This window comes from Larus michahellis, chromosome 1, assembly GCF_964199755.1.
Source record: "Larus michahellis chromosome 1, bLarMic1.1, whole genome shotgun sequence".
Classification (NCBI taxonomy): Eukaryota; Metazoa; Chordata; class Aves; order Charadriiformes; family Laridae; genus Larus; species Larus michahellis.
Window position 1 is genome coordinate 123,000,483 of NC_133896.1, and position 22,863 is coordinate 123,023,345.

A 22,863-nucleotide genomic window follows, 5' to 3' on the forward strand; every position below is an offset into this window, starting at 1 on the left:
TCTTATTGTCTTTTAATGAAATAGCGATGTTTTTAGCTAAATTCTCTGCTGGTCAGAAGTTGGCTTATAGACCTAACAAACAACGAGGCTCTATTCACCAGTCTTTATAACCAAACAAAATAACCTTGACTACTGGAAATAACTGGGTTTGTGACTCTTGGAAGAAAGGAGATAAAAATTGTGTCTCTGCTCAGTAACACATACATGAAAGAAAATTCACCATTTAAGAAACATCAGAACCAGTGCCATAACAGGTTATTTTGCTTTGTGCTATAACCTAGACTATAAGATGGACCCTGTCAGTTCCTGTATTTCCAGAAATCTCCTTGAACCTACTTTTCAGTAGTCTTAAGAATGATTTAAAAAAAAAAAAAAAAAAGTTGTTTCAAGACTTGTTTCAGAAAATTGTCACAACCCTCCTTCCTTATTGATGGTAACCTTGGTACTTCAATAAGCCCACCAATTTGGGAGAAAAAAAAATAATAAAAAAAAAAAATCAACATTTTGTTAAGAATTGTGTAAAGAAAAATGGACCACTATACACCTTTACCCAGGACAAATATCATAAAACTACATAAAAATGGCTAACTTTAATAAGTAAAAATTAGATACATTTTATTAATATTTACAAATGAAAACTATATATTTACAATGCATTGACACTTCAAATTAACGTACCTTGTAAAAAAAACAAAAAAAAAACAAAAAAAAAGATCCTGAAGCATTTGACTAGTGGAACACATTTTCTCTCCCTGAATTCAAAGGGAAATAGAATTAAGCCATGTCCAAAAGCTATTTCTTTCACTCTCAGAGGTAAATTACAAGCAGAAATCTACAAGTAATAGAAAGCTATTTTAAACTCACAAGAATGGTTAGATAAATTAATGTGGCATAATTCTCATACCAATACAGGTTATTAAGGCGCATGCATAATAACAAAATCAAGCCATCTCAATCAAACATGTTAACACATATTTAGTTACAAATTCAGAAAAAAAAGAGGCATCTTTGTTCTACAAGCAGAAAGAGTGGTTTTTTTTTAAGTTTGGAGAGGTTTTGATTTTCCTTATGCAACAGTTTTATTAATCCTTTATTCAAACAGATCTTAATAATGACTATCTGCTGTTGCAGATTCCTTTTTCAGGAAGGAAAAACATTCTGTTTACTTCACTGATGGGAATATCCCTCAATGCTGGAATTGCTTCTTCTTGAAATTTCTTCTGTTGCTGCTTTTTTGCAAAGTTATCTACAGGAGATAATGAGAACATTTCATGTAGTAAAGATCTTTTTTCTTTCAAGAAGTGTTATATAATGCAACACCGTGTAAATTTATCTACTGTAAGTGATGCTGAAACCCCCATCTTGCTGAGGTACAATGAGATGTTCATCAGAAAGGCTTGGTATCAACATATATTAGCAGAGCCCCTGTAGAAACCAACTCTACCCTCCTGTTGAAATCACTGTCTGGGATTTCGCTTGGTTTAAGATGCTGTATGACATTAAATCATAACTACCTAAACATCAAAAGAACAACCAACCAAATAAAAAACCCCACAGTGAATAGCTCAGTCTAGTTTGAACACTTTGTACTAGGATTTCCGCTAAAAGATGCTGTCCACCCTCCCTTTATCTTGGCCATCATCACACAGCATCCATTCCTGTAGCAGCATAAACATTTTTACAGGTGCACAATTATGGAACTGCTCCCTCTGAAAAAGAACTTTGTTTTTCAAACAGAGGAGGTTCCCCATCCCACCTGCCATACAGCCGCACAAATTCTTGGGCTCACACCAAAGACAGCGTGACATGAGAGTGTGAATGAGTGGCCAGGAACATAGGGATGACTAAATGGCAGTTCTTGACGGAAGTGTTGGAGTAATCCATTTGAACTACAGTCCTGACTGATTTTTTTTCCTTTGCAGTTCAGTGTAATGTAATACTATGTACATAGTTTGTTAAAATGATGCAACTTCAACAGTCTTAGCAATAGGTAATGTTCTTGACAAATTTTACAGTCTGCATTTTTTCTAACAAAAATGGCCACCTGCAAATAGTGGTGGAATTCCTCATGTGGAGGAAGGTGCAGCTGCCTGGAGAATATTGTGAATAACTAAAATGCGTCTCCTTGGCAGGAGCAAAGGCTATGCAGAAGCTGAGAGAAAAACTGAAGAACTGTTTTTTCAGACAGGGAATCACTCATATATATGATCAGTCCTCAATGCTGCAACATCCTCCTTTGCAACCCTTTGACTGCTGCATGCCTTCCCACTTCTGCCACTGCCAGGTAGGTACTCACGCCCTTCTTTCCCTCACACTCTTCACTGTTTTGTAATGCAAGGTGCATGCCTGGGAGATCTTCATATGCCTAACCCCTGTTCTTCTAATGTGGTCTGTTTTACTAAGAAAGTACGGTCTACTAGTTGGAAACCACTGCCATAAGATGGCAAAGAGGGAAGAGTCAGGCTCACGGCTATCTTTTCACTCTAGTACTTCAGCACTTCCAAGAACTCCTTTTCTAGATCAAAATATTTAAATGCTTAAAATTTGATTTATATTACGTATGGCTGTATGTATTTACAGAAATTATCAGTTAAGTATCAAAATGTTAAAAAAACACCAATAAAATTACCTGTAACGGTATCTGTGGAGTTAAGTGGAGCTGTACTCATCATGTTAATACCAAAAAGTAATATATAACCAATTCCTATAGCAACTAGTAGGTACACTGGCAAAGCAACTGCCCAGTATCTGAGGAAAAAGATTTAAAAGTTTACATATCATAATGACAAATACCTAATGACATAACATTTTTAATGTAGCGGTGATTATTGTATCTAGCACAAACTTAGCCAGGAGGAAAAGAAAGAGAACCTCTGAATATGGACCCTGGTCCCTCACAAGAAGATTACTGACTGCAGAGTCACTGCATCTAGTTTGGTAAAAGCCATCAAATAGAGTCCTTACAGAAGGTTTTTATTTTTTTTAGTTACAATTTATAGTTTACTGTATTTTCATCACCAAATTCCCAAAAACGTCAAATTTATCATAAAACATTTAAATATTATTTCTTTCATTACACAGTGGAAATTTTTTTATTATTGCTACTTATCTACATAAAAAAAATGCTTCACAAAGATTACAGTCCCTTATCATCAGGAAAAACTGGATTATATACAAGGCCACTATTTAAAAAAAAGTTCTGTTATTTGAAAATAATTAAGCGTGTCCTATACTTACACATATTCAGGCTAAAGAGTTTAATTGGTTGAACTTACTTTTGAGGCCAATATGTTAGTCCCAATGAAAACAGCCAAGTCTCAGGAACATATGCCCAGATAAGATACAACACTGCACAAAAGAATTAAAAAGTCATAATAGTACAACTGATACTGTTTTAGACTTCCTTTCTAAATTTTAAAGCAATACTTCACTTCTGATACACAGAGACAATATTTGCTTTTACATTTTTTAAACCAAAATAACTCTACCAAAACATTGTTGAATGTGCCTGAGACACAAAACCCGCCCAATATAGGGGCAATGTCTTTTTATATTTGCTTTAACATTTAGTCTGATTTCCTATGTAGACAGGCAAGAATTTCTTTCATCTTGAACTGTAGAACAAAAAAACCCTCAGTAAAAGGATGCCAAGTGACTCTGAAAGCAAAATGCATAAAGTAGAATGATCACAGAGTAGGTCATTTTATTGAAAGAAAAGTTGGTAGAATTGCAGTGCTTGGATGGAACTGTTCAGAAAGAGTTACTGGGAATACTTTCTGATTCTTGGCAAGTTAGTAATTTTCATGTCAACAAAACTGATACTAAGAAATTTTGCTCCCAAACAACAAATCCACAGAAAGGTTTAACAAAACTTCAGGTGAACAGGTTAGTAGCCAAACAGTGACAGAAGTTATGGAACTGCAGTGGCTTCCTGTGAGAGGCACAGAAACCAACTTACTTTCATTTCTACTTACTTTCTAAGGGTGAGAAAGACTTACAGTAGGATCCTGGTTTATTATTTGACTACAGTATACTTGCAGAACGTTTTGTTGTGTTGAAAAAGTGTCCTCACCCTCTCAAGCCTTGGCCCTGTGTGGGCATGCAAGATATTCCAGTGAAATGCTAAAGCGCCTGTCACATCAGTAAAGAAATGCTGATATAACCCTAACAATTTTCCATTGCTGTTGACCCCATTTACTTGATTATTTTTTTTCCCCAGTATTTGGGTGGGGGAGGTTGCACTACTACCATCTACAGTGGTTACTGAATAGTGACAATATATGCAATTCAAGTAAAAAAGTTATTAAAATAAGAATGCAGAGAATTTTTTAAAATGATTTGACTCCATAATACTATTAAAGACCCCATAATAAGGTTAAAGACAGACAGAACATGAGGAAATCACAAAAGGCAATGACAGATCTTTGCGACAACTGACAGGTCTGGCAAGTAACGCTCACTTAGTCCTTCATCACGCACCCTTACAATAGGTGATGTAATACAAGTTTGGCCCTTCTCAGATGGTCTTATCAGAATTACATTTCTCGTAAGCAAAGCAACACTTTTCGGTGAAGTATTCAATACTCGGTATACTTACTAAAGCCGAACCACGATCCTAAAAAAAGGGCAAATCCATATATTGCCCTTTCTGGCAATGGGGATGGAGAGTTTTCAACCATACCGGTCTCTTCCCTTTAACTTCGGGGGGGGATGGGGGCGGGAGCGGGGCGAGGTGGGTGTCGAGGAAGTGGGAAGGAACAGTAAACCTCTAAGCTATTAGAGGTTCCCCGGTAATTTTTCCTCTCAGAACACCCCGGTATTGCCGGCCGCGGGACGCCAGACCCCACAGGCACGCGCCGCCGTCTCCTCACTCCCGGGGGCGGGAAGCGGGGGGGAGCGGCGGTTGTGCGCGAGCGGCGGCCGTTTCACTCCTCCCTCAACGGACACGCAGGAGCCATGGTGCTACCTACCTACCTACCTACCTACCTACCGACCGACCGACCGACCGACCGACCCCCTCCCGCCCCCTCGCCCAGCCCGGCGAAGCCGCTTTGCCTCCTTCCTTTCGATATCACGGCCTAGGCTGGGGGAGGAAACCACACCCAGGTCACCCCTCACAGCAGCAGGAGGAGGAGAAGGAAGAAGAAGGCGGAGGCGCCCCGTCGCCCCCCCGGTACCGCGCGTCCTCCTCCCCACCAGGTCGCACATGCGCAAAGCCGGAGAACCGTGGTCTCCCCGCCGGCTCCGGGCCCCAATCGCTGCCCAGCGGGCGCATGCGTAGAGGCTGCGAGTTGGCAGGGGGCGGAGAGCGCCGGTCCCTCGCCGCCTGTTGGCTCGTTCCCTCGACGTCAGGCGGTGGTCAGGGCCCGGTGCTGGCGGGAGGAGCTCTCTGAGGGGAGAGGGGTGGGAGCCGCCTCGGCCCTGCGGAGCTTGGAGGGGAGCGCGGCGGAGGTGGGGGCCGGTGAGTGAGGGAGGGAAGGAAGGGACGGCGGGCCCGGGGAAACGCCGGGCTGCGACACGTCGGTGTCGAGCCTCGGGGCTTCCGGGGTCGGGCGGCAGCGGGGGGCCCGGTCGGCCCCCGCCTCGCCTCTGGGCGAGCTGCCGGGCCAGAGGAGAGGGACGCGGGGCCTGGGTGGTGGGTGAGCCCCTGGTTCTGTCAGACGGGGCTGCCCCGGGGGAGGGGAGTTAAACACCCCGCCCGCTCCGCCATCCGGCGGAGCGGGCGGGGTGTTTAACTCCCCTCCCCCGGGGATGTGGTAATAATTCCTGAGATGCTGTCCCCAGCCCGAGCCGGCTGGTGGAAACCGCCTTTCCCTCTCCTGCCTGTCAGGTGTGAGCTAGTGCGGTGGGGTGCTGTCAGAAGACCCTTACAGAGTTAGAGGATGTAGCTAGCTTCTAACTGTTGCTTTGCGTTACTGTTTTCAAGATTAATCCATGCCATGTAAAAATAATCTTCCACGAGACTCTTGCGAAGCGTAATTTAATGTTGTGATCCTTTTAAGTCCTGTAAAGCACGTTATTTGTCGCTTGCCCCCGCCCCTCCCCCCCACCCCCCCCCCCCCCCGCCATGTATTTCTCATAATCCTTTTCTTTCAGGATCATGTACCATGGGTGAACCTATATCTGAATCCGAGTTTGCAGCCTTGGCTTTTTATGCTGGTGATAAATCTTGCTGCGAATTGGTAAGTAGGTTTGAAACTCGATGAGAAACTTACGAGATGTTCAGGTGGGGTTTGTACCCAGATCTGATCTACAGAGTAATTGCTAGTGTTGATTAATTCAAACTGATGCAAAGATACCTTATACCACTGTATGTTACTCATTTGCAAAAGTACTAAACTGGGGTAGAGCACAGAGATTGTGTATTCCCTATCAGGCAAACTTTACTGAATGCATATACAAGTATGTGAAACTAGACAGTGGTACATGGGTCCTGTTAACAGAACTTGACCAACCTGTTGGCCGTGTATCCAGGCCATGCTTGGGATGATATACAGAGTGACAGATTCAGTTCCTTTAATTGCAAAGCAATCGTGACTTGGTTCATGAAAGTTCAAGTCTGCAAATTAACTGCAGAGCATTCATCTGTTCTTTGTTGTTGTCATCTCTTACATTTTTTTTCCTACGTCTTTGTGCCCAATAAGGCCTCTGCTTATTTAGTTGTTGCTTTTATCAAATAAACTGTGGCACTATTCTGTTCTAATATTTCTAAGAATACTTTCCTTGACTTTTATTTTCCCCTTCTTACTATGCTTAAGGAGTCTTAGAAAACACAGTGGTACTTAATCTTTCTGCTGCTTGGAGAGCTCACTTATGAGTTATTTATCCTAAGTGTTGCTGCTGCCAAATACTAACTAGGTGGCCTGCTATTCCTCTTCCTCTGCAGAAATAAAAAGTACAGGTAAACTTAATTTCTTATTTGTAAAGCTGTATCTTTACAAGGGACCGTTGCCAGTAGAGTAGCGAGTCCCATTGGAAATTGTTTATATTGATAAAGATTTGGGTTTTGTGTGTACTATAGACAAAATAAAGTACTTTTACAGTTAAGTTAGCATAAGATACTATGCATTTTATTCCTTAAGGTGATGTGTGTGCTGTGCTATGGAAAGAAAGCCCTTGATTCTGTGCAAGTGCTAAATCTTGGTTTTCATATTTGCTTATAACACCTCGGGCTTGCTATTTGGAGGGTGTGTGTGAGGGAGTGTGTGTAGTTTGTTTTGTTTTTAAATATTGTAGCAAAATCCATGCTGTGGTGTGAAGGGAGACGTTGAGTCATCTTTCAAGATTAACTGATCATGAAATAATCATTAATTTTTTTCCTCTTTGTTATTAAGTGTCCTGGTCTGTTAAATATGTAGACGTTATTTTTGAGACTAAGCCTTGATTTACATGTAATGTTGTAATAGTTCAGAAACGCTCCTTCGGGTGAAATCATGGGATTGCTTGTCATCGCCTTATGTCAAGTTAGTAAGTCATCGTTGCACAGCATGCTAGTATTTCCAGAAAGTCTGCCACTGAAAGAATAAAGGTCTCTTAAAGAAACTCTATGAAACATGCTTTAGCTGATTAGTTTGTTTTTATACTTTTCTCTACTCACATTCAGAAAAAGCTTTGCATTTCTTTGAAATGATAATACAGCAATACATGGAGATGATACATAGTATTTATTGAATGACGCGTATATAATGTTTGTTAAAATGATAGACTTTGTAGGGATCTGTAAAACAGAACAAAGTCATTTGTTCTTCATCTGAAGAACCTCATATGTAGTACTGTGTTTTAAACCCATTAAAGTATTGATACAGACAGTATGCTGCCATGAAGTAGTAGATCAACCACTCATTACACTTATTTTGATATATATTTACTTACTTAAATATACATGCCCTAACTGTCAAAACTTAATTATTATTTTTCAGAAACCTGTGTTTTCTTCTTAAACATGTTTCCATAGGTGTTCTTTAACATTACATTACTGCCTAGTACCTGATTTTGAATAACTAATTTTTAGAATACTATTCTAGTGTGATTTAATGTATTGTTTAAACTTTTAAAAGTTTTCCCATCCCTTCATAACTATTAATCTATGGATATTTTTTAAATGGTTATGCAGGTAAATATTTCTTTTTTATAAGACAGCAACTAAACCATTGAGTTTGATAACTCCAGTAAACATGCTTTTTTCCCTGTTTGTGTTGTTTGGTTTGTTTGCTTTTGGCTGTGCTTAATGTAAGTTATAAAGATCGGATCCTAAAGAGTTGTTTGTTTGGTACTGCAAAATACTGCAGACTTTAAGTTTTCCTGTTTTCCTAAGAAAATCACTGGCAGAACTGCAGAAAGATGTGGGAGAATGGGGAATACCAATAGTATTTTATTCTTGGGGAGATGGGATGGGGGGAAAAAGCATGGGAAATTCACCCACCTCAGATTGGTTTTAGAAGATAACGAGACGCTGGTGAGCATTGAATGAGTATTATTAATGTTTTATGAAAAGCTTCTGTTCAGAATGAGTAGGTACATAGAAATAATTTTCCTGTCTAGATCCATGGTGTATGCATTAATATTTTAGTTAATTACTAAATAATTACAGTCAGTAACAGTTAACTAAATAATTTTGGTTAATTATTAATTAATTTTGTTAATTAATGCGTCTACATTAGTATTTTAGTTTGGATCAGGAGAAAGTTTTTGAAGCAAATATCCTGATTGTCCCAGTCTTTTGTATTTTGGCTTATGTTTTGAAGAGGTCTTGGAGTGTGCTAGTGGGATTCATTGGGGTGAAACTGATCTAGAAGGTGCTTTTAAGAGTATAGGTAATGTGCATCAACCACGAATGAGTGTTCTGTCTATGGGACTTGATTTGAACCAATGCAAATGAAAACAACTTGAAGAGCATATAATGGGAAAGTAACCTGCTCAGTACCGAATTCTTTGCTCTATGGATTTGTTTCCTATCTGATTATGCTGCTTGCTTGTGAAGGTATAACCATAGACCATCTTTTATACTGGTCTAAACATGTGCAATAATTACCTTTTCTTGAGAAAAGGAATTGGTGACAGAACATAAAAATCACTTCCATTCCTCCCTTCCTCTGATGTAAACAGTTTATATTGGTTTAATATTTAGAAACAGTTAAGTAATCGTCGCTTTAGTTAGTGCAGCACATTTGCAAGATGTGCAATGTTGAAAAATGTGTTTATCTTTAGGGTCATGGAGTGTTTATACAGCGATCGCAGAATAAGCCTAAAACAGGTATGTAAACTAAACCATATTACATGACTTTCTAATGCCCTTTTTGGGCTGTGGTTGGATCTTTTACTATTTCACTTTTTCCCTTATTTTGTCTGAATAAGTAGAAAACTATTATTTCTGAGCAGAAGTGTTGGTATGTTCTTTTACACTGGAGGAATTCTCATATTTTGGTCCTAATGTAACATGCAGAAGACCGCTATACATTTGTGAGAAGAGTGTAAATAGTCAATAATACGTACACACATGCAGTAAATTAAGTTACGAGGATGGAGATTGAAGGCTTGTGTTAATTACCTATGTTTTAATTGTAGCTGTGTTTTTGCTGTATATGTTTAAAGACACCTACCTCTGTAGGTAAAGTTTTGCTGTTATAATATTTAAAAACATTTTTAAATAGGTGCAGAAAAGTAGGTGGCTCAACAGTATATCGAGTTCTTCAAAACTGTATTCACTATACAAATGGAAACCTGTAATATGTAGCAAACTCAGGTGAACACAGCCATCTGTGTAAATTGAATTTTTGCATATATTCAGCCTCTCAGATAATACTGCTTCTGCTCTGAGAGTACTCGATGCCACCTCAATAGTCTAATAAGGATCTTTATCTTTTAAAGACAGTCTCTGAGGGAAATGGATTTGTTTTTGAAAGAGCTATGTATCCCACACATAATGGCCTCCGGAGAAAAAATAAGATCTGATCTTTTCGTACCACATTGCTATGTGCCACACTACTGTGGATTTATTGTAGAAAATAAGTGTGTACAGTTAGAAGAGGCTCATGTTTTATCTTGAAAGTAGCATCCTTTATAGCCAGAGCCTTTGTTGGGCCCCTCATTAGAAGCAGGCTGCATTTATTCATTCATATAATGTATTACAGCAGTACAATTCAGAACACAGGCAATTCCTTGAGTTGAGCAAGGAAAGTGAAGCATGCGGGCAGGTCCCTATTCTTACCTCCATATAAAATCCCTCTTCCCCTTCAATTTATAAAAAACCTCAACTTGACAGATGTATTTAGAGTGTTCAAGTTGTCTTGTTTTGGTTAGATAGTATTTAGGAATACAGTATGGAAATAACTGATGTGTTTGAATGTTTATTTGGACTTTGATTACTTGTAATGCCTGAATTGTGTAGTCTTAATTCCTAACTGTTTTCTTGAAGATGTTGATCCCTGTGAAGTGTGGTGCAGTCAGCCGGTTGATATATTAAGAGAATATTGCAACATTATTAAAATACGCATCTTGTGGCCTCTTCTTTTCAAAACTGAAAGTAATTCTTTGGTAGCTGGCTGGAGGTAAGCAATCGTGTTCTTGATGTGATTTCATCAGCCTTTACATTTCTTTTTCAAAAGTGAAAGTAATTCTTTGGTAGCTGGCTGGAGGTAAGCAATCGTGTTCTTGATGTGATTTCATCAGCTTTTAACATTTCTTTTTTGTTACCTGTGAAAGACCATCGTACACTTTCAGTAGTGGTTAAACTGTCTGCAGGAACGTTTTTACCAGTGGGCTAAACTGGTTGAGCTTAGAAAGCATAGTTCCTTATGCCTTACATTTCAAAAGTACCAAAAGCTTTGCAGCTCTGTTCTGGCCCCTCCCCCCCGGCCCCGAAGGGCTTAATTTGAGTTTGTAATCATGCTCTTGCTTAGATCTAATTGTCATAAATATTGGTAATTAAGTCCATGTAACACAGTGTTATTTTTCAAAATAATAACTTGTTCTGTTTTTAAGCAGTTCACAGTTTTTAGACCGGAATTGGAAGAGACTCTGTGATTTAGAGGTTTTGGAAGACCTTGTTGATTTAATTAAAAAAGTTGTTGTAAGTATTATATTTTAACTTTGTGTAAGATTTCATGTATAAGAGGTTAATTAATTCTGTAGCTTATGCAGCTTGGCATTTTATCTTAAATTAGACATTTCCTTTTGCTGAACTGAATAAATCATCTGATAGTTGAGTTGCAGCTTTCTAGAAAGAAAGCATGTCATAGGCTTTACTACAGTTGGGATAACTTACTAAATATTTGCAGAGTCAATAATATAATTAACTGGAGCCCTGGTAAATTGTTAAGAAAGAGAATCACATCAGTGAGAAAAATAGCACTGTTTCCTGATGAACAAGTTAAATTCTTTTTTTCGCCCTCATTCAACAAATTATATTTAAAATTTGCTATGGTTGCTGTCTTAAAATAGAAACATAACAGTGCAGAGGAAAGAATGATATAAGAAATATTCTCATCAGCTGAAGGGAAGAGATTTTTAATTATTTTTTTTTTTAATTTAGGTATGACATGTTTTAAAAAAATTTGGTTTGTTGAAATTCTGTGCTCAACCCCAAGCTACGCTTTTCCAGTCCACCTTACTGTTACATGACTTTCTGTGATTAGGTATTCATGTAATATATTGATCTTGTGGATTCATACTTCCTTATGCTCTCTTTGCTGCTTCCTCCTTCAGGCTATCTGAATGCTCTGTTTTCACCTCCCTGTACTTCAGGATGTCTCTGCAGTTTTTCCACTTTGTTTCATGTGATGGGTTCTATGTGCTGTTTCCTCCTCTGGTAGTCTCCCATTCGTTCTTTATATGAGAGGGTCTGTGTATATTCCCATTCTCCTGTTTACCTCTGCTTCCCTCTTACTTCCTCAGCCTGTATCAGCTCCTCCATGTAAAAGATTGGATATCCAATAGTAAAATTTATTTGGAGGAGTGTAAGATCTCAGGAGAGGAAGTAGTGTCCTTTTGGATTTTTTCATTAGATGTATCAGCTGGTTCTTTGGTATATAGACAACTGCAGAAGTGGTTAAAGTGGCTGACTTCCATAACCAGCTGTCATAGCACCCATGCATTCTCTATTTCCACATGAAGATTTATTTATTTTTCAACAAAAATGGTAGGGGATTTGCTACTGAATACAAGAGTATTTCCTAAAACTTTGAAATGGACCAGAGACACTGTCCAAATGATACTGCATTCAAGCAGAACAGAAAATGTTGTTGAGTTGAACCTGAGCAGATAGAAACTAAAGTTATCAGATCTTAATAAATTGGTTTTTATTTGTTTTCTATCCCTGTTCCAGAATGTTCCACCCTTTATTGGTGGCATACTGAGAATTGGCAGCAGAATAGAAAATGTAAGTATCTCTCATTGTTTTAAATAGAATGCTTCTTTGTGCATGAATACAAACAAAATATCCAAAATTTTAAAATGCTTGCATGAATAAATCGTGCGTGTAGTTTTTGAAATGTTTTCAAAACATGTAATAGATAGGACTGGGGTTGCCAGTTGTTGTGACTCTGAGCTACCACGTGAAATCTGTGTGTGACAGGAACTGTGAAATAAATATCATTTGTGTAAGAAGACCAAATGAGTGAGAACTTTGGGGGTAGTTCACGTGCTGCAAATAAATGGTTTCTCTTGGAGGTTACTACTGCAGTGTGGTAGGTGGGTTTAGATTGTGCAGCTGGAGCCCAGGTCAGCCCTCCAGTATCAACTTTGGTACCTGCTGGTGGCTTTCCTTGTTGCTGTCTCACAGATCTGCCACTTCTTGCTGAAGGCTTATTCCTTGTAAAGACAAGAAGTTGTTGTTAATATAATTGAAATCTTCCAGAATTAATTCTTGCAGAAGAGGGAAGAAAATGAAGAAACGAATATGACTAAGCAGAAAACCTCTTTAATGATAATACAGTTAAAATTGTAATATACACTCTTCCTAGTATCTGACCCTTTTCCAGGTGTTGTGCTCACTCTTGTACTGCTCCTTGGGATCCTAAAGTGAATGGCTTCTGTCTGGTGTTTGCATGTGTGTGGTGGGGGGTATAGTTATCCCTACCTGGAGTGTTTTATTGCAAGGCCTGCTGTTGATGTTTTCTTCTTCCTCATTCAAGGAAGGTTCATTAGGTTCATCTAATTAGTTTCATTAGGTTCATTCACTTAGGTTCATTTTTTGTGTTTGGTAATGCACTTTTATACCCTGCTCTTTATTGCCATTGGTCTGCAGGTTCAAGTTACATATGCATAGTATGTTTTATATATGTTAGAAACTGCTTTTGCCCAATTTTGTCCAGCTCTATTATTTTTTTTTTTTTGACCACTTGTTTATAGCCATTGGTTCTCCCATGTCAGCTTGTGCCCCATCACTTACGGTCCTGTGCCTGTATTCCTCTAAATTGCATTATGTGTCTCCATTTTTCATGGCCTATGCTCTATCATATTTGGCTTGCATTTCTCTGTGCTGCCTCATGTCAGTCATAGCATCATTAAATACTTGTTACTACTGTCTATGTGAAAGCTATTGTTGTACCATACAAAAGTAAACTGAATTAGTCGTAGCCACTTGTTCAGAAGAAAATTGGTGTTACAGTTAAAACCAAGTTAAAGCAGAGCTTTTAAGCAGGTCAGGACAAGCTCAGAGTAAGCCTGACAATTCAATGGCAGTGCAAACTCTGTACGAAGCCTGTGGCCTCTTACTAGCATTGGCAAAGCTGTATGATGGGGCTAAAGGGCTACAAGTAGGGCTAAGCTTGATTACTGTAATGATGCAAGAGTGTTCCTCTTTGGAGACAGGTTGGAAATCTTTTATGAGATTCTCAAATAGTGCTGCTGACTCATTCTGAAGGACTGTGAATGCCTGAGTAAAAGTGTGGTTTGGAAACCTGCTGATCCATCTTCATTATCAAATTCAGTGTACAGTAGAACTATACTCATTACGCTTTTCAGCTTCTAAACTTTGGACTGTGAACGTTCTTAGTTTTCCTGTGTTTGTTACTTTTTTCCCCACTTTTTAAGTTTCTGCTGCCTTCTGTAGGTTAACTGCAAACGCATTGAAGTTAGAAGACGATATCATAGCTGATAGTAGCAATAGGAGAAGCAGAATAGGTACAACTGTATGTTACTGCTGGGTAACCCAGTTCCTGTAATTTTAGTGATATTTTTCTTAGTTATGTGGGGTTTTTAAATTATTTTTCAAAATCTGTAGGCCCAGATAATGCGGGAGTATCCCAGGCAACGGGCATTCTTCACTTAATCCTCTCCTTCAAATAAAGCTCTGTGGCTCAAACAATTTAAATTTAGTTTGAATAGAAGGAAAGTCATGATTTACAGAATAAAGTCTTAGCCCTGGCCTGCATGTCTAACAGCCTGGAGAATGTTGCGTTTTTTTCATCAGGCGTGTCACTTCACACTGAAGCAATTTTGTGTGCAGTCATCAACAAAAAGTTTCTAAATCAAATTCTATAGTTCGAATGGCTTCCCTGTCTCCTGTTGAAAGAATGACTGTTTTCATTTTGTAAATATGCTGTATTATGCTGTGCTCGAGTCATCCAGATATTTATATTTCTGAGCTGTTGCCTATTTCAAAGGCTAACAAATCGGGGACAAGTGCATAGCGTAAGTGCTACTGTAGTATCGTTTGTTATATTTACATGGAATGCTTCCACTATATTGCCAGAGCTGTTGGTTTGTGTGGTGGTTGTTGGTTTTGTTTTAAGACTTTGCTTTGTGTAGAATTAGTTACCACTTTTTTTTTTTTATTTTCCTTTCCTTCAATTGAAATAGGGTGTCTTTGATATTGGGGATGCACTTGATTGGGTCAGATACACAGGTGATGTCAGTATTCTGCAGAGGCTGGAGAAACTCGGTGATTTTGGCTGGATCTATCTTGAAATTTTCTTTGTTGAATGTAAGTATGAACACTTTTGAAGAAACAATGGTGAAGAAAGTAACCAGTGTTGTAGTTATGACATAGTTAATGTTTGTATGTGTGTCGTTAATCTGGAAGTGACTGGAAGAAAGGAAAAATAAGGGTGGTGGTGATGTGCATTTTTTTCCTTGTTTTTTGCTTGCTTGAACCAGCCAGTTCTTCCTTGAATTTGTGTACGTGGGTCATATTTACAGTGCACGTGCTCTTTCAGAACAGATGGTCAGAAAGCTTTTTCACTTTAGTGTCCACTATGGGCTGGATGTGTGTCCTTTATTCCTTTAACTTAGGGTTAAGTTGAAGGTTGCCTGAAATATTATTTGAGTCTTTCTGTTAAATATTTGGCAGTGGGTTTTGTCAAAATATTAATTGAGATGTTATTCATATTTCAAAAATCAACTTAGGCAGCTCATGGGAGTTAGCGTAAGGTATCCGGACTAGCAGCAGAACTTCTACTGAAATTACAAAAAGCTCCCAGGCCTGCTGTTTTTGATGTGTGTTAAATGGCTTATACTCTGGTCTGTCTTTTTGCATGTACACATTCTAACTCAGCTGTTGCAGTAAGTAACAGGGTGGTAGAAATCGAATTTCCATGTGAGGAGAAGAATCTTTTTATAGTTAAGTACTGAAGTAGAATTCTTTAACACCCAAATCTTTACAAATCTTTTAAATGCAAATTTCTTTAAAATACAATTGAATTTCACTTTATTACTTGAAATTAGGCAAGTGCTTAAATGTTTGGTGATCTGCAACCAGTTATTTTGGGCTTACACAATAATAAATAATTCTTTTCTTTTGAACGCTTCTGTTGCTTAATCTGTTATTTAGTTGGTATGTCAAATTTTGCTTCCAGTCAGAAAACAGAGCATGATTCTTAGCAGCAGAAGATAAACCCTACTTCTTGTCTTTGGTAACTTCTTCACCCACTATATTTTTCTGAATTTTGTCTGCAGGCAAACGTTATATTACTAAAGTTGCTTTGGAAGATTGTAATTTAGTTGAAGAATTTAAAGCTGTGACCTGTGAAAACTGTAGGAAGGTGAGAGAAGATACCAGAATGTGTTTGTGCTTTTCCTTTTTTGTTGTTATTTTTTGTGGGTTTTTTTAATGATCAAAGATAAAGTGACCAAATGATCAAAGATTTCAAAAGTGTGAGTGAGTAATTTTCCTGACATAAATAGTTACCTTGAGAGATCCTGGCATAATAAACAGAAAATTAGTTGCTTATGGTGCTGGTGTACATCGGAGAGCGTTCCCCTCTTCATCCCCAAAAAAACCCTCAAGGAAATGCAGTTATTATTGATAGAAGATTGTTCAACTTGATACTTCTAACACAGAAATAAGACGCTCTCAAATTCTTTGCCATGTGTTCCTTTAGTGTAGGTGTTTGGGTGGTTTTTTTTTACAAGAGTCTGGTTAATTCCTGTGTCTTCCTTGCTACAATTCTGTAGTTCAGGAGCTGTGCTGAAAGGCACTCAGTAGGGAACTGGCTGAGCTGTGCTGTACTCTGCCTGCTTTGCTATTTGACACATGCTTTTGATGACAACTCTATTACGGAGCTCAGGAGACCTTCTGAGTTAGTCCTGCTTTTTAATTATTGTTCATTGTATTCTTGTCTGCATAACATTTTCATTTGTACACTTTGAAGCTTATTAATTGCAATTAATTAAAAGTATTTAATTACAACTAATAGTGCATATGTAACCTGTTTTTACAAGCATAAACACTTAGCTGCCTCTTGTTGAATGTTTTATTTACTTCTCATTGCAACTGAGTTTAATTACAGTGGTTGGCGAATTGTTTTTTCTTGATTTCACAGAACAGTGAATCTATGAAACAGAAAGGAAATGAGGAGTTTTCCCAAGGAAACTTCGATCATGCTATAATGTCATACACTAAAGCCATAGAGTTTTGGTAAGAACTAAACTGGTTAACTAGATTGTGTTATATCATATGTATTCAGCATATTCAGATTTGTCCTGATTTTGTATAGTTTTGCATGAGCCGCTCTACTTAGAGGCCAAACGATACCTTTTTTTTTTAAAAAAAAAAAAAAATGCTACATAACACATTTTTTGTTCTATTTTATTTCCTATTACTAGCGGTTGTTTGCACTTTTACTGTCCCAAAAGTCCTGTTAGGGTTTAAAGCTGGTCTAAAATGACAACTGTAATATAGTAAAACTGAAAGGAAATAAGTTGTTTGGTGTGAACAGCCATTTTTGGTATCATCCCTACTAAATGTTCTTCCAGCAGGACAGAATGACCAACTGTTGCAAATATTTATCATCTCAGCTATGATGCAGAACTAGTGAACAAGAACAGACTATTTTTTTTTTAAATATCTGCTCTTGGCAACTCTGTCTGTGACGGGCTTAATTTCCTTTGGAAAGAAATTAAACAAGACTTAGAAAAAGTCACTTGCTGAAAGGCTTCAGCTTCCTGGGCTCTTGAAAGGGGCAGGGAGACAAAGATTAAATGAGAATTTATGTCCTTTGCATATAGAGCATTTACTCCCTTCCTGAAGTCCTCATGTAACGTGAACTAGGTACAGAATGCTGGTTTGGTTTAACTGCTGCTTGTGCTATAGTCATGCAAATGCTGCTTTCACAAGTTCTGATGTCTATGAAATATGGTGAAATTCATAAAGTCACGCCTTTCATAAAAAATTGGTTGTGCAAACTTTTATTTATACATACGTTTCAATCCCAAATTCAAGCTGATTTTAGGCTCCTTGAAAAGTTGGGTAGGCTTACTTTGTTCAAGTGAGTGTGTCTGAGATGGCGGATCAGGCTGGAGAAGGCTTTTGCTCGGTGAAAGAGCAAAAGAAATCCCGTGTTTTGGAAAGGGCAAAGGAAGTCTTATGGTTTCCAGGAGCTGTAAAGCTAAGCTGTTGTTACAGCTATTTGTCAGAAGTTGTTTTTTGTACTTAAGATCCTGCTGGAAGGTGAAGGATAGCTCAGTGATGTCTAGCAGCTAGGCAATCCTTCTTTATCGTCTCTGCGTGCTGTCTTCCCTTTCTCGTTCTCCCACTGTGAGATGACATTCATCTGCTCCATCATCACACTCCTTCCCTAATTAGCTGCATCCTCCCTTGGCTTCCTTTCAACTGGTTGCTGGATTACATACACCGATTTCCACGTCATTCTCTCCCATCCCTGGAAGTATTCAAGGCCAGGCTGGATGGGGCTTTGAGTAACGTGGTCTAGTGGGGTTGGAACTAGATGAACTTTAAGGTCCCTTCCAACCCAAACCATTCTATAATTCTCCATTAGGTATGTTGCGGGCAATGCTTTAGCTCTTTAGAACTGCTGCTTAGTCTGCCCAGTCAGGCAGAGGGGTTATGAAAAAGTTGTAGACCCAGTGATCCAGAAGTGTTCATGGGATGTTTGATTTAATTAGGTCTTCAAAATTAGGAATTCCAGAACAAAACAAAATGGGATGTATGTGACAGTCCAGCTAGCTTTTTCATGCTTCACGCTCTATTTGCCTGTTTTTTTGGCTTTTGCATGCTTTGGGGTTGTGTCTCTCTCTCTCCCTTTTTTTTTTTTTCTATTTTTTTTAACAGAGCTCAGACTGTAGGGAACATTCTAGCCATAATTTTGCACCATTTGAGGTGTGCTTTGGCACGTTTGTCAGAGCCTAGTGACTTGGAAGGAGTTTAAAAAAAAAAACAAACAAAAAAAACAAACAAAAAAAGAAAGAAAAATCCCAAAACCAGAGAGAGATTTAAAGTAGGCTGAGAGTGATTTGAATTAATTGGAAATTGCATTAGTGGTCCCAAATGTTACAAATTGTTACATAATTAAAACTAATATTCTCAGTGACAACTTTTAAATTAATGCGACTATTCAAGGAAACTTGTATATAATTGCTGGTGCTAGAGTGCTTGCAGACAATTACTGTGAAAACTTAATTATTTTGTTCCCCCTTAAGATTTTCAAAAGTAATATACGTTACTAATTTTTCCTAATTTTTTTTTTTTAAGTCCTGCAAACCATCTTCTGTATGGAAACCGAGCTCTTTGTTTAATTCTCACAAGGCAGTACAAGTAAGTAACCCTTTTTTTATAATCTGAAATGTTGTGGTGATCTGCAGTTAAAAATTGGCAATATACTTCAGAAAACAGCCCTTTTAAAAAAAAAAAGTATATATTAATTGTGTTGTGACTACCTCGTAAAACTGATATTAAGAAAAATACTAGCTGTATCTGTTGGCAGTATGTAATACCATTTAAAATTTGTGTGTGGCAGGGTTATATAACAGAAAAAAATATCTCAGTACCAGTGAGTATTGTGATTTTTATTAAACCTGTTGAAGAAAAGATGAGTGTGGGTATGGAGGTTATTTTCCTTAAGCCAGTTGTTAAGCTGAAAATCTTGTATATGAGCAAGGTGGATGTATACTTTTTATGTAAAGCCAAGCCAAGAATTTATTGTTAATATAACTGAAGTTTTAAGGGTCTAATTGTTATTAGTCCAGTTCTAATTCTTGAAATAAAAAGAAATAATAATGTAATATGTAATTAAAATTGGTATCCACATGATTCCTAGTTTCCGCGCATTTTCCTGGTGTTACGCTCACCCCTCCACTACTCCTCTGGGTACTGAAGTCGGCAGTTCCATTCCTGTAGCAGTGGGGTGAGAGCAGTCAGCGTGCAGAGTCCTCCTGTGGGAGGAAAGTGACGTTCATGGTGATGGTTTCTTCTTACGCACTCTGGCATCCACTTGGGGTCACTTTTGTGTTTGCTAACATGCTATTACCCCTTTGCTCTGTCATTGTTCGTCTGCAGCTCCATGTTACATCTGAGTTTACTATACATGGTACATTTTATGGATATTATTTTTTCTTTGTTACTCTATTTGTACAGATTTGGCATGTCTTTAACTGACTGTTGGTGAATTATTTATAACCATGGAGTCTCCAGTGCCAAGCCTGTGCCCCATCTCTTGTCAGCTTGTGCCTGTACTCTTTTGTTGCATCCTGTGTTTCTACTTCTCAAGGCCTCTGCTGTCATATCAGGCTTATATTTCTTTACAGGACATCATCGTTTTGGAGTCATAAATACCTCATTCTGTATAAATAGTAGTAACAAGCAGTTATTCTGTCTAAATCTGTGTTGTACCACACAAAGATAAACAGAAGTAGAACAAATTAGCCACAGACACCTGGTCTGAGAAATTGGTATTACAGTTGAACCAAGTAAAAGAAAACTGCAGGGAGGTGAAGTTGCAGTTCAGGCTGAGCAAGACCTGGCAGCCTTAGTCCTGAGGTTTGCACACTCAGTACAGAGCTTATGGCCTGCTACTGGCGGTGGCAGTACTGTATGTTACAGAACTATGAAGTCATATAGTGTTCTCCAGAACATCTCCTGAAGCGTTTGTGGCTTTACCCAAGGCACATGTCTTCCTCCTGTTTTCAGAGCCTGGTGAGGGGCAGTGGTCATGTGTCCTCCTGGGCTTTGATGCGGGACAGGACCTTTCAGGGCAGCCTGGCCTCCTGTCCTGAAGTTCTGACAGTGCTCTCTTCCCTACCACTGCGCTGGGCTGTGGAAAGGTGGCACTGGAGGAAGGACTGGGTGGGTGAAAACAAAGCGTAACGTCACACGCTAGAGAACAAGACAAGTGCTTCGTTTTTTTTCTCATCTTCTCAACTGCTTTTATAATACCTTAGTATCTTGAGGTTTTCTACTCCATGGTCTATCTTTTACTCAAGTGTTTTTTCCTTGTGTTTGCTTCCTTTGCAATATGAATATGGTGTGATTTCTCACATTCTACTCACTAGTTCTGTTGTGTTGGGTCTTTTTATTAGTAATTTCTTTAAATGTATTGCCACACCTCTAAGTTCTGCCATTACTACCTGGGGGTTTCTCTAAGGTGGTGGTGGGGAACTTTTTTTGTTCTAACTTGCTTTCATTTCACTGAAATTCATTTCATTCTCTTTCATAGAACAGTTTGGGTTGGAAGGGACCTTTAAAGGTCATCTAGTCCAACCCTCCTGTAATGAGCAGGGACATCGTCAACTAGACCAGGTTACTCAGAGCCCCATCCAACCTGACCGTTGAATGTTTCCAGGGATGAGGCACCTACCACCTCTCTGGGCAACCTCTTCCAGTGTTTGACCGCTCTCATCGTAAAAAATATCTTCCTTATATTTAGTCTAAATCTACCCCCTTTTAGTTTAAAACCATTACCCCTTGTCCTATCACAACAGGCCCTGCTAAAAAGTTTGCTCCCATTTTTCTAATAAGCCCCCTTTAAGTACCGAAAGGCAGCAATAAGGTTTTCATTACCACGGAGCATCTCATTCTCCTCCTTCAGATCCCTCTGTACAAGCTTTCCTGCTATACTGGTTACAAAAAGCAGTGGTAGTGACTAGGCAACTTATGAACGCTTTCAGGTGAAACAAGTTTTGTTGAGAGTTGTAGAGGCTACTGTCTTTCAGTGCTCAGCAGTTAATACTTGCATCCTCAAATCTCTATGATTATGTAACTAATCTCTAATATGATTTCTGTCAAAATATTTAGGTTTGATATTCAAGCTTTTTTATTAAGGCTTTGGTTTTTAAAGGAACATTTTGCTAGAACTAAGTTAAGGGGTACTTGCATATGCAGAAATGCTGGAAAACCTAGTGAGTAGGGGGAGGGAATAAGTATCTGATGGGTGAAATAGTTGAGACTGTGACACTTTAACCCAGGTAAGTTTCAGCTAAGAAGTGTTATCTGGCCATGCCTTTACACAGGTGAATTAACTGTTCTTTTATTCACTTTGTATTTTTATAGTGCCTTGTACGTCTGGTCTGTAGATTTTTCTGAAGTATAAATAATAAATACCTCTTCTTTTTCCCTCCCTTCTCTAAGGAGAGCCCTTGCTGATGGAAAAAGAGCCACTATTTTGAAGCCTAACTGGCCAAAGGTTAGTTTCATATACATTTCAAAATTGTCTTTTGTTGGTACTGTAAACCAACGTAAGAACCTAGAGTCTTAATTACAGGTTTGACCCAGGTAGGTGCGCCAGGTTCTCATCTCTGTTTAGCACCGATGACAGTAGAATGAACACAGTACCTTGTGGACTAAGAATTCTGCTTCAGTCAGCCAAGTACATAGTTTTCTTATATTAAAAATGTTGGTTTGATGTGCTTGTAAGTGTCGTTACATGGTGTTGCGTGAAAGGGGACAAAGCGGTTTTGGCAGAAAATAAACCCCCTTGCATTCTAACACTCCTCACCGAAGTGGGAGGCGAGATGCGGCTAGGTTTAAATTCTGACTGATGCCCAATTCATCACTATCAGTCCAATCATATTTAATATGTATAAAGCTGTTACGATTTGGATACACTAATAGTGGACTGCACCTTCAGTCTAGTCGTGCTCATGAACTAGCATGGCCACACTCGAGTCTTTGGTCGCATTCAGTGAGAAACCAAAATGACTAGCTACTTAAACAGTGCAGTTTATTTAAACAACAGATATATGGGTTCTTATGATTGCCGATGATAAATACACTGTCTTCAAAGCACGTGCAAATAAAAGTATTGTTAAATATACAAAACATGCGACAAAGTTATAAGCAATAAGCCTGGCTATAAATGTCGGAGAGAAATTCTCTAGAGAGATTTCTAAGTTTCCCGAGGAAGCACTCGGTATAGTCTAAGTCTTACCCAAAGGCATCCCTATGGGGGGTAAGAAAGGCTCAGCCCGTCAACTGATCCCGGAAGTCAGTGATGGAGTTCTCCTCGACTGGTTCACGATGGTGTCTTCCCTGATATCCCCCCTCTCTCGGGCTATTTTTATACTATTTGTTATCTTCAAGGTGGAGTTTGAGTAACTTTAATCATAAATACTTTTATTATGATTGGTGTAAAATTCTCTCGCTTCACATTTAAAGGTATAGTTTAAGAAAAATTCAGGGCACAGACTCAAGGA

General features: G+C 38.6%; 2 protein-coding genes across 11 annotated transcripts in view; one reads left to right on the forward strand and one right to left on the reverse strand.

Moving 5' to 3' along the window:
- Positions 1–585: 585 nt before the first annotated feature.
- On the reverse strand, positions 586–5,218 carry PIGP (phosphatidylinositol glycan anchor biosynthesis class P). The gene is made up of 4 exons (XM_074602071.1): positions 4,598–5,218; positions 3,276–3,348; positions 2,630–2,748; positions 586–1,246 (listed from the first exon to the last, which is right to left on the reverse strand). Exons 1-4 carry the CDS (start codon positions 4,677–4,679, stop codon positions 1,116–1,118), a joined length of 405 nt encoding a protein of 134 aa, XP_074458172.1. The 5' UTR covers positions 4,680–5,218; the 3' UTR covers positions 586–1,115.
- Positions 5,219–5,334: 116 nt separating this feature from the next.
- Positions 5,335–22,863, forward strand: part of TTC3 (tetratricopeptide repeat domain 3) — a 66,356-nt gene continuing 48,827 nt past the window's right edge. For 2 of the 10 annotated variants that reach the window (XM_074601947.1, XM_074601982.1), the window contains exons 1-11: positions 5,351–5,461; positions 6,097–6,182; positions 9,208–9,253; positions 10,415–10,547; positions 10,981–11,068; positions 12,323–12,376; positions 14,800–14,923; positions 15,895–15,980; positions 16,761–16,855; positions 18,929–18,991; positions 21,800–21,854. In XM_074601947.1, the coding sequence (XP_074458048.1) occupies positions 6,108–6,182; positions 9,208–9,253; positions 10,415–10,547; positions 10,981–11,068; positions 12,323–12,376; positions 14,800–14,923; positions 15,895–15,980; positions 16,761–16,855; positions 18,929–18,991; positions 21,800–21,854 (819 nt within the window). In that variant the 5' untranslated portion in view covers positions 5,351–5,461; positions 6,097–6,107. Of the gene's footprint in view, positions 5,462–6,096; positions 6,183–9,207; positions 9,254–10,414; positions 10,548–10,615; positions 10,635–10,927; positions 11,069–12,322; positions 12,377–14,689; positions 14,924–15,894; positions 15,981–16,760; positions 16,856–18,928; positions 18,992–21,799; positions 21,855–22,863 lie in introns of those variants that run through there. The other 8 variants (XM_074601967.1, XM_074601975.1, XM_074601957.1 and 5 more) reach the window with 8 other exon arrangements.

Bases quoted from the DNA above. Each gene is read 5' to 3' on its own strand.
- PIGP (XM_074602071.1), bottom strand. From the start codon at position 4,679: ATGGTTGAAAACTCTCCATCCCCATTGCCAGAAAGGGCAATATATGGA. The intron at 3,349-4,597 runs GTAAGTATACCG...TCTTTTGTGCAG, and splicing joins AGGATCGTGGTTCGGCTTTA to TGTTGTATCTTATCTGGGCA. The intron at 1,247-2,629 runs GTAATTTTATTG...TATCTCCTGTAG, and splicing joins CTCCACAGATACCGTTACAG to ATAACTTTGCAAAAAAGCAG.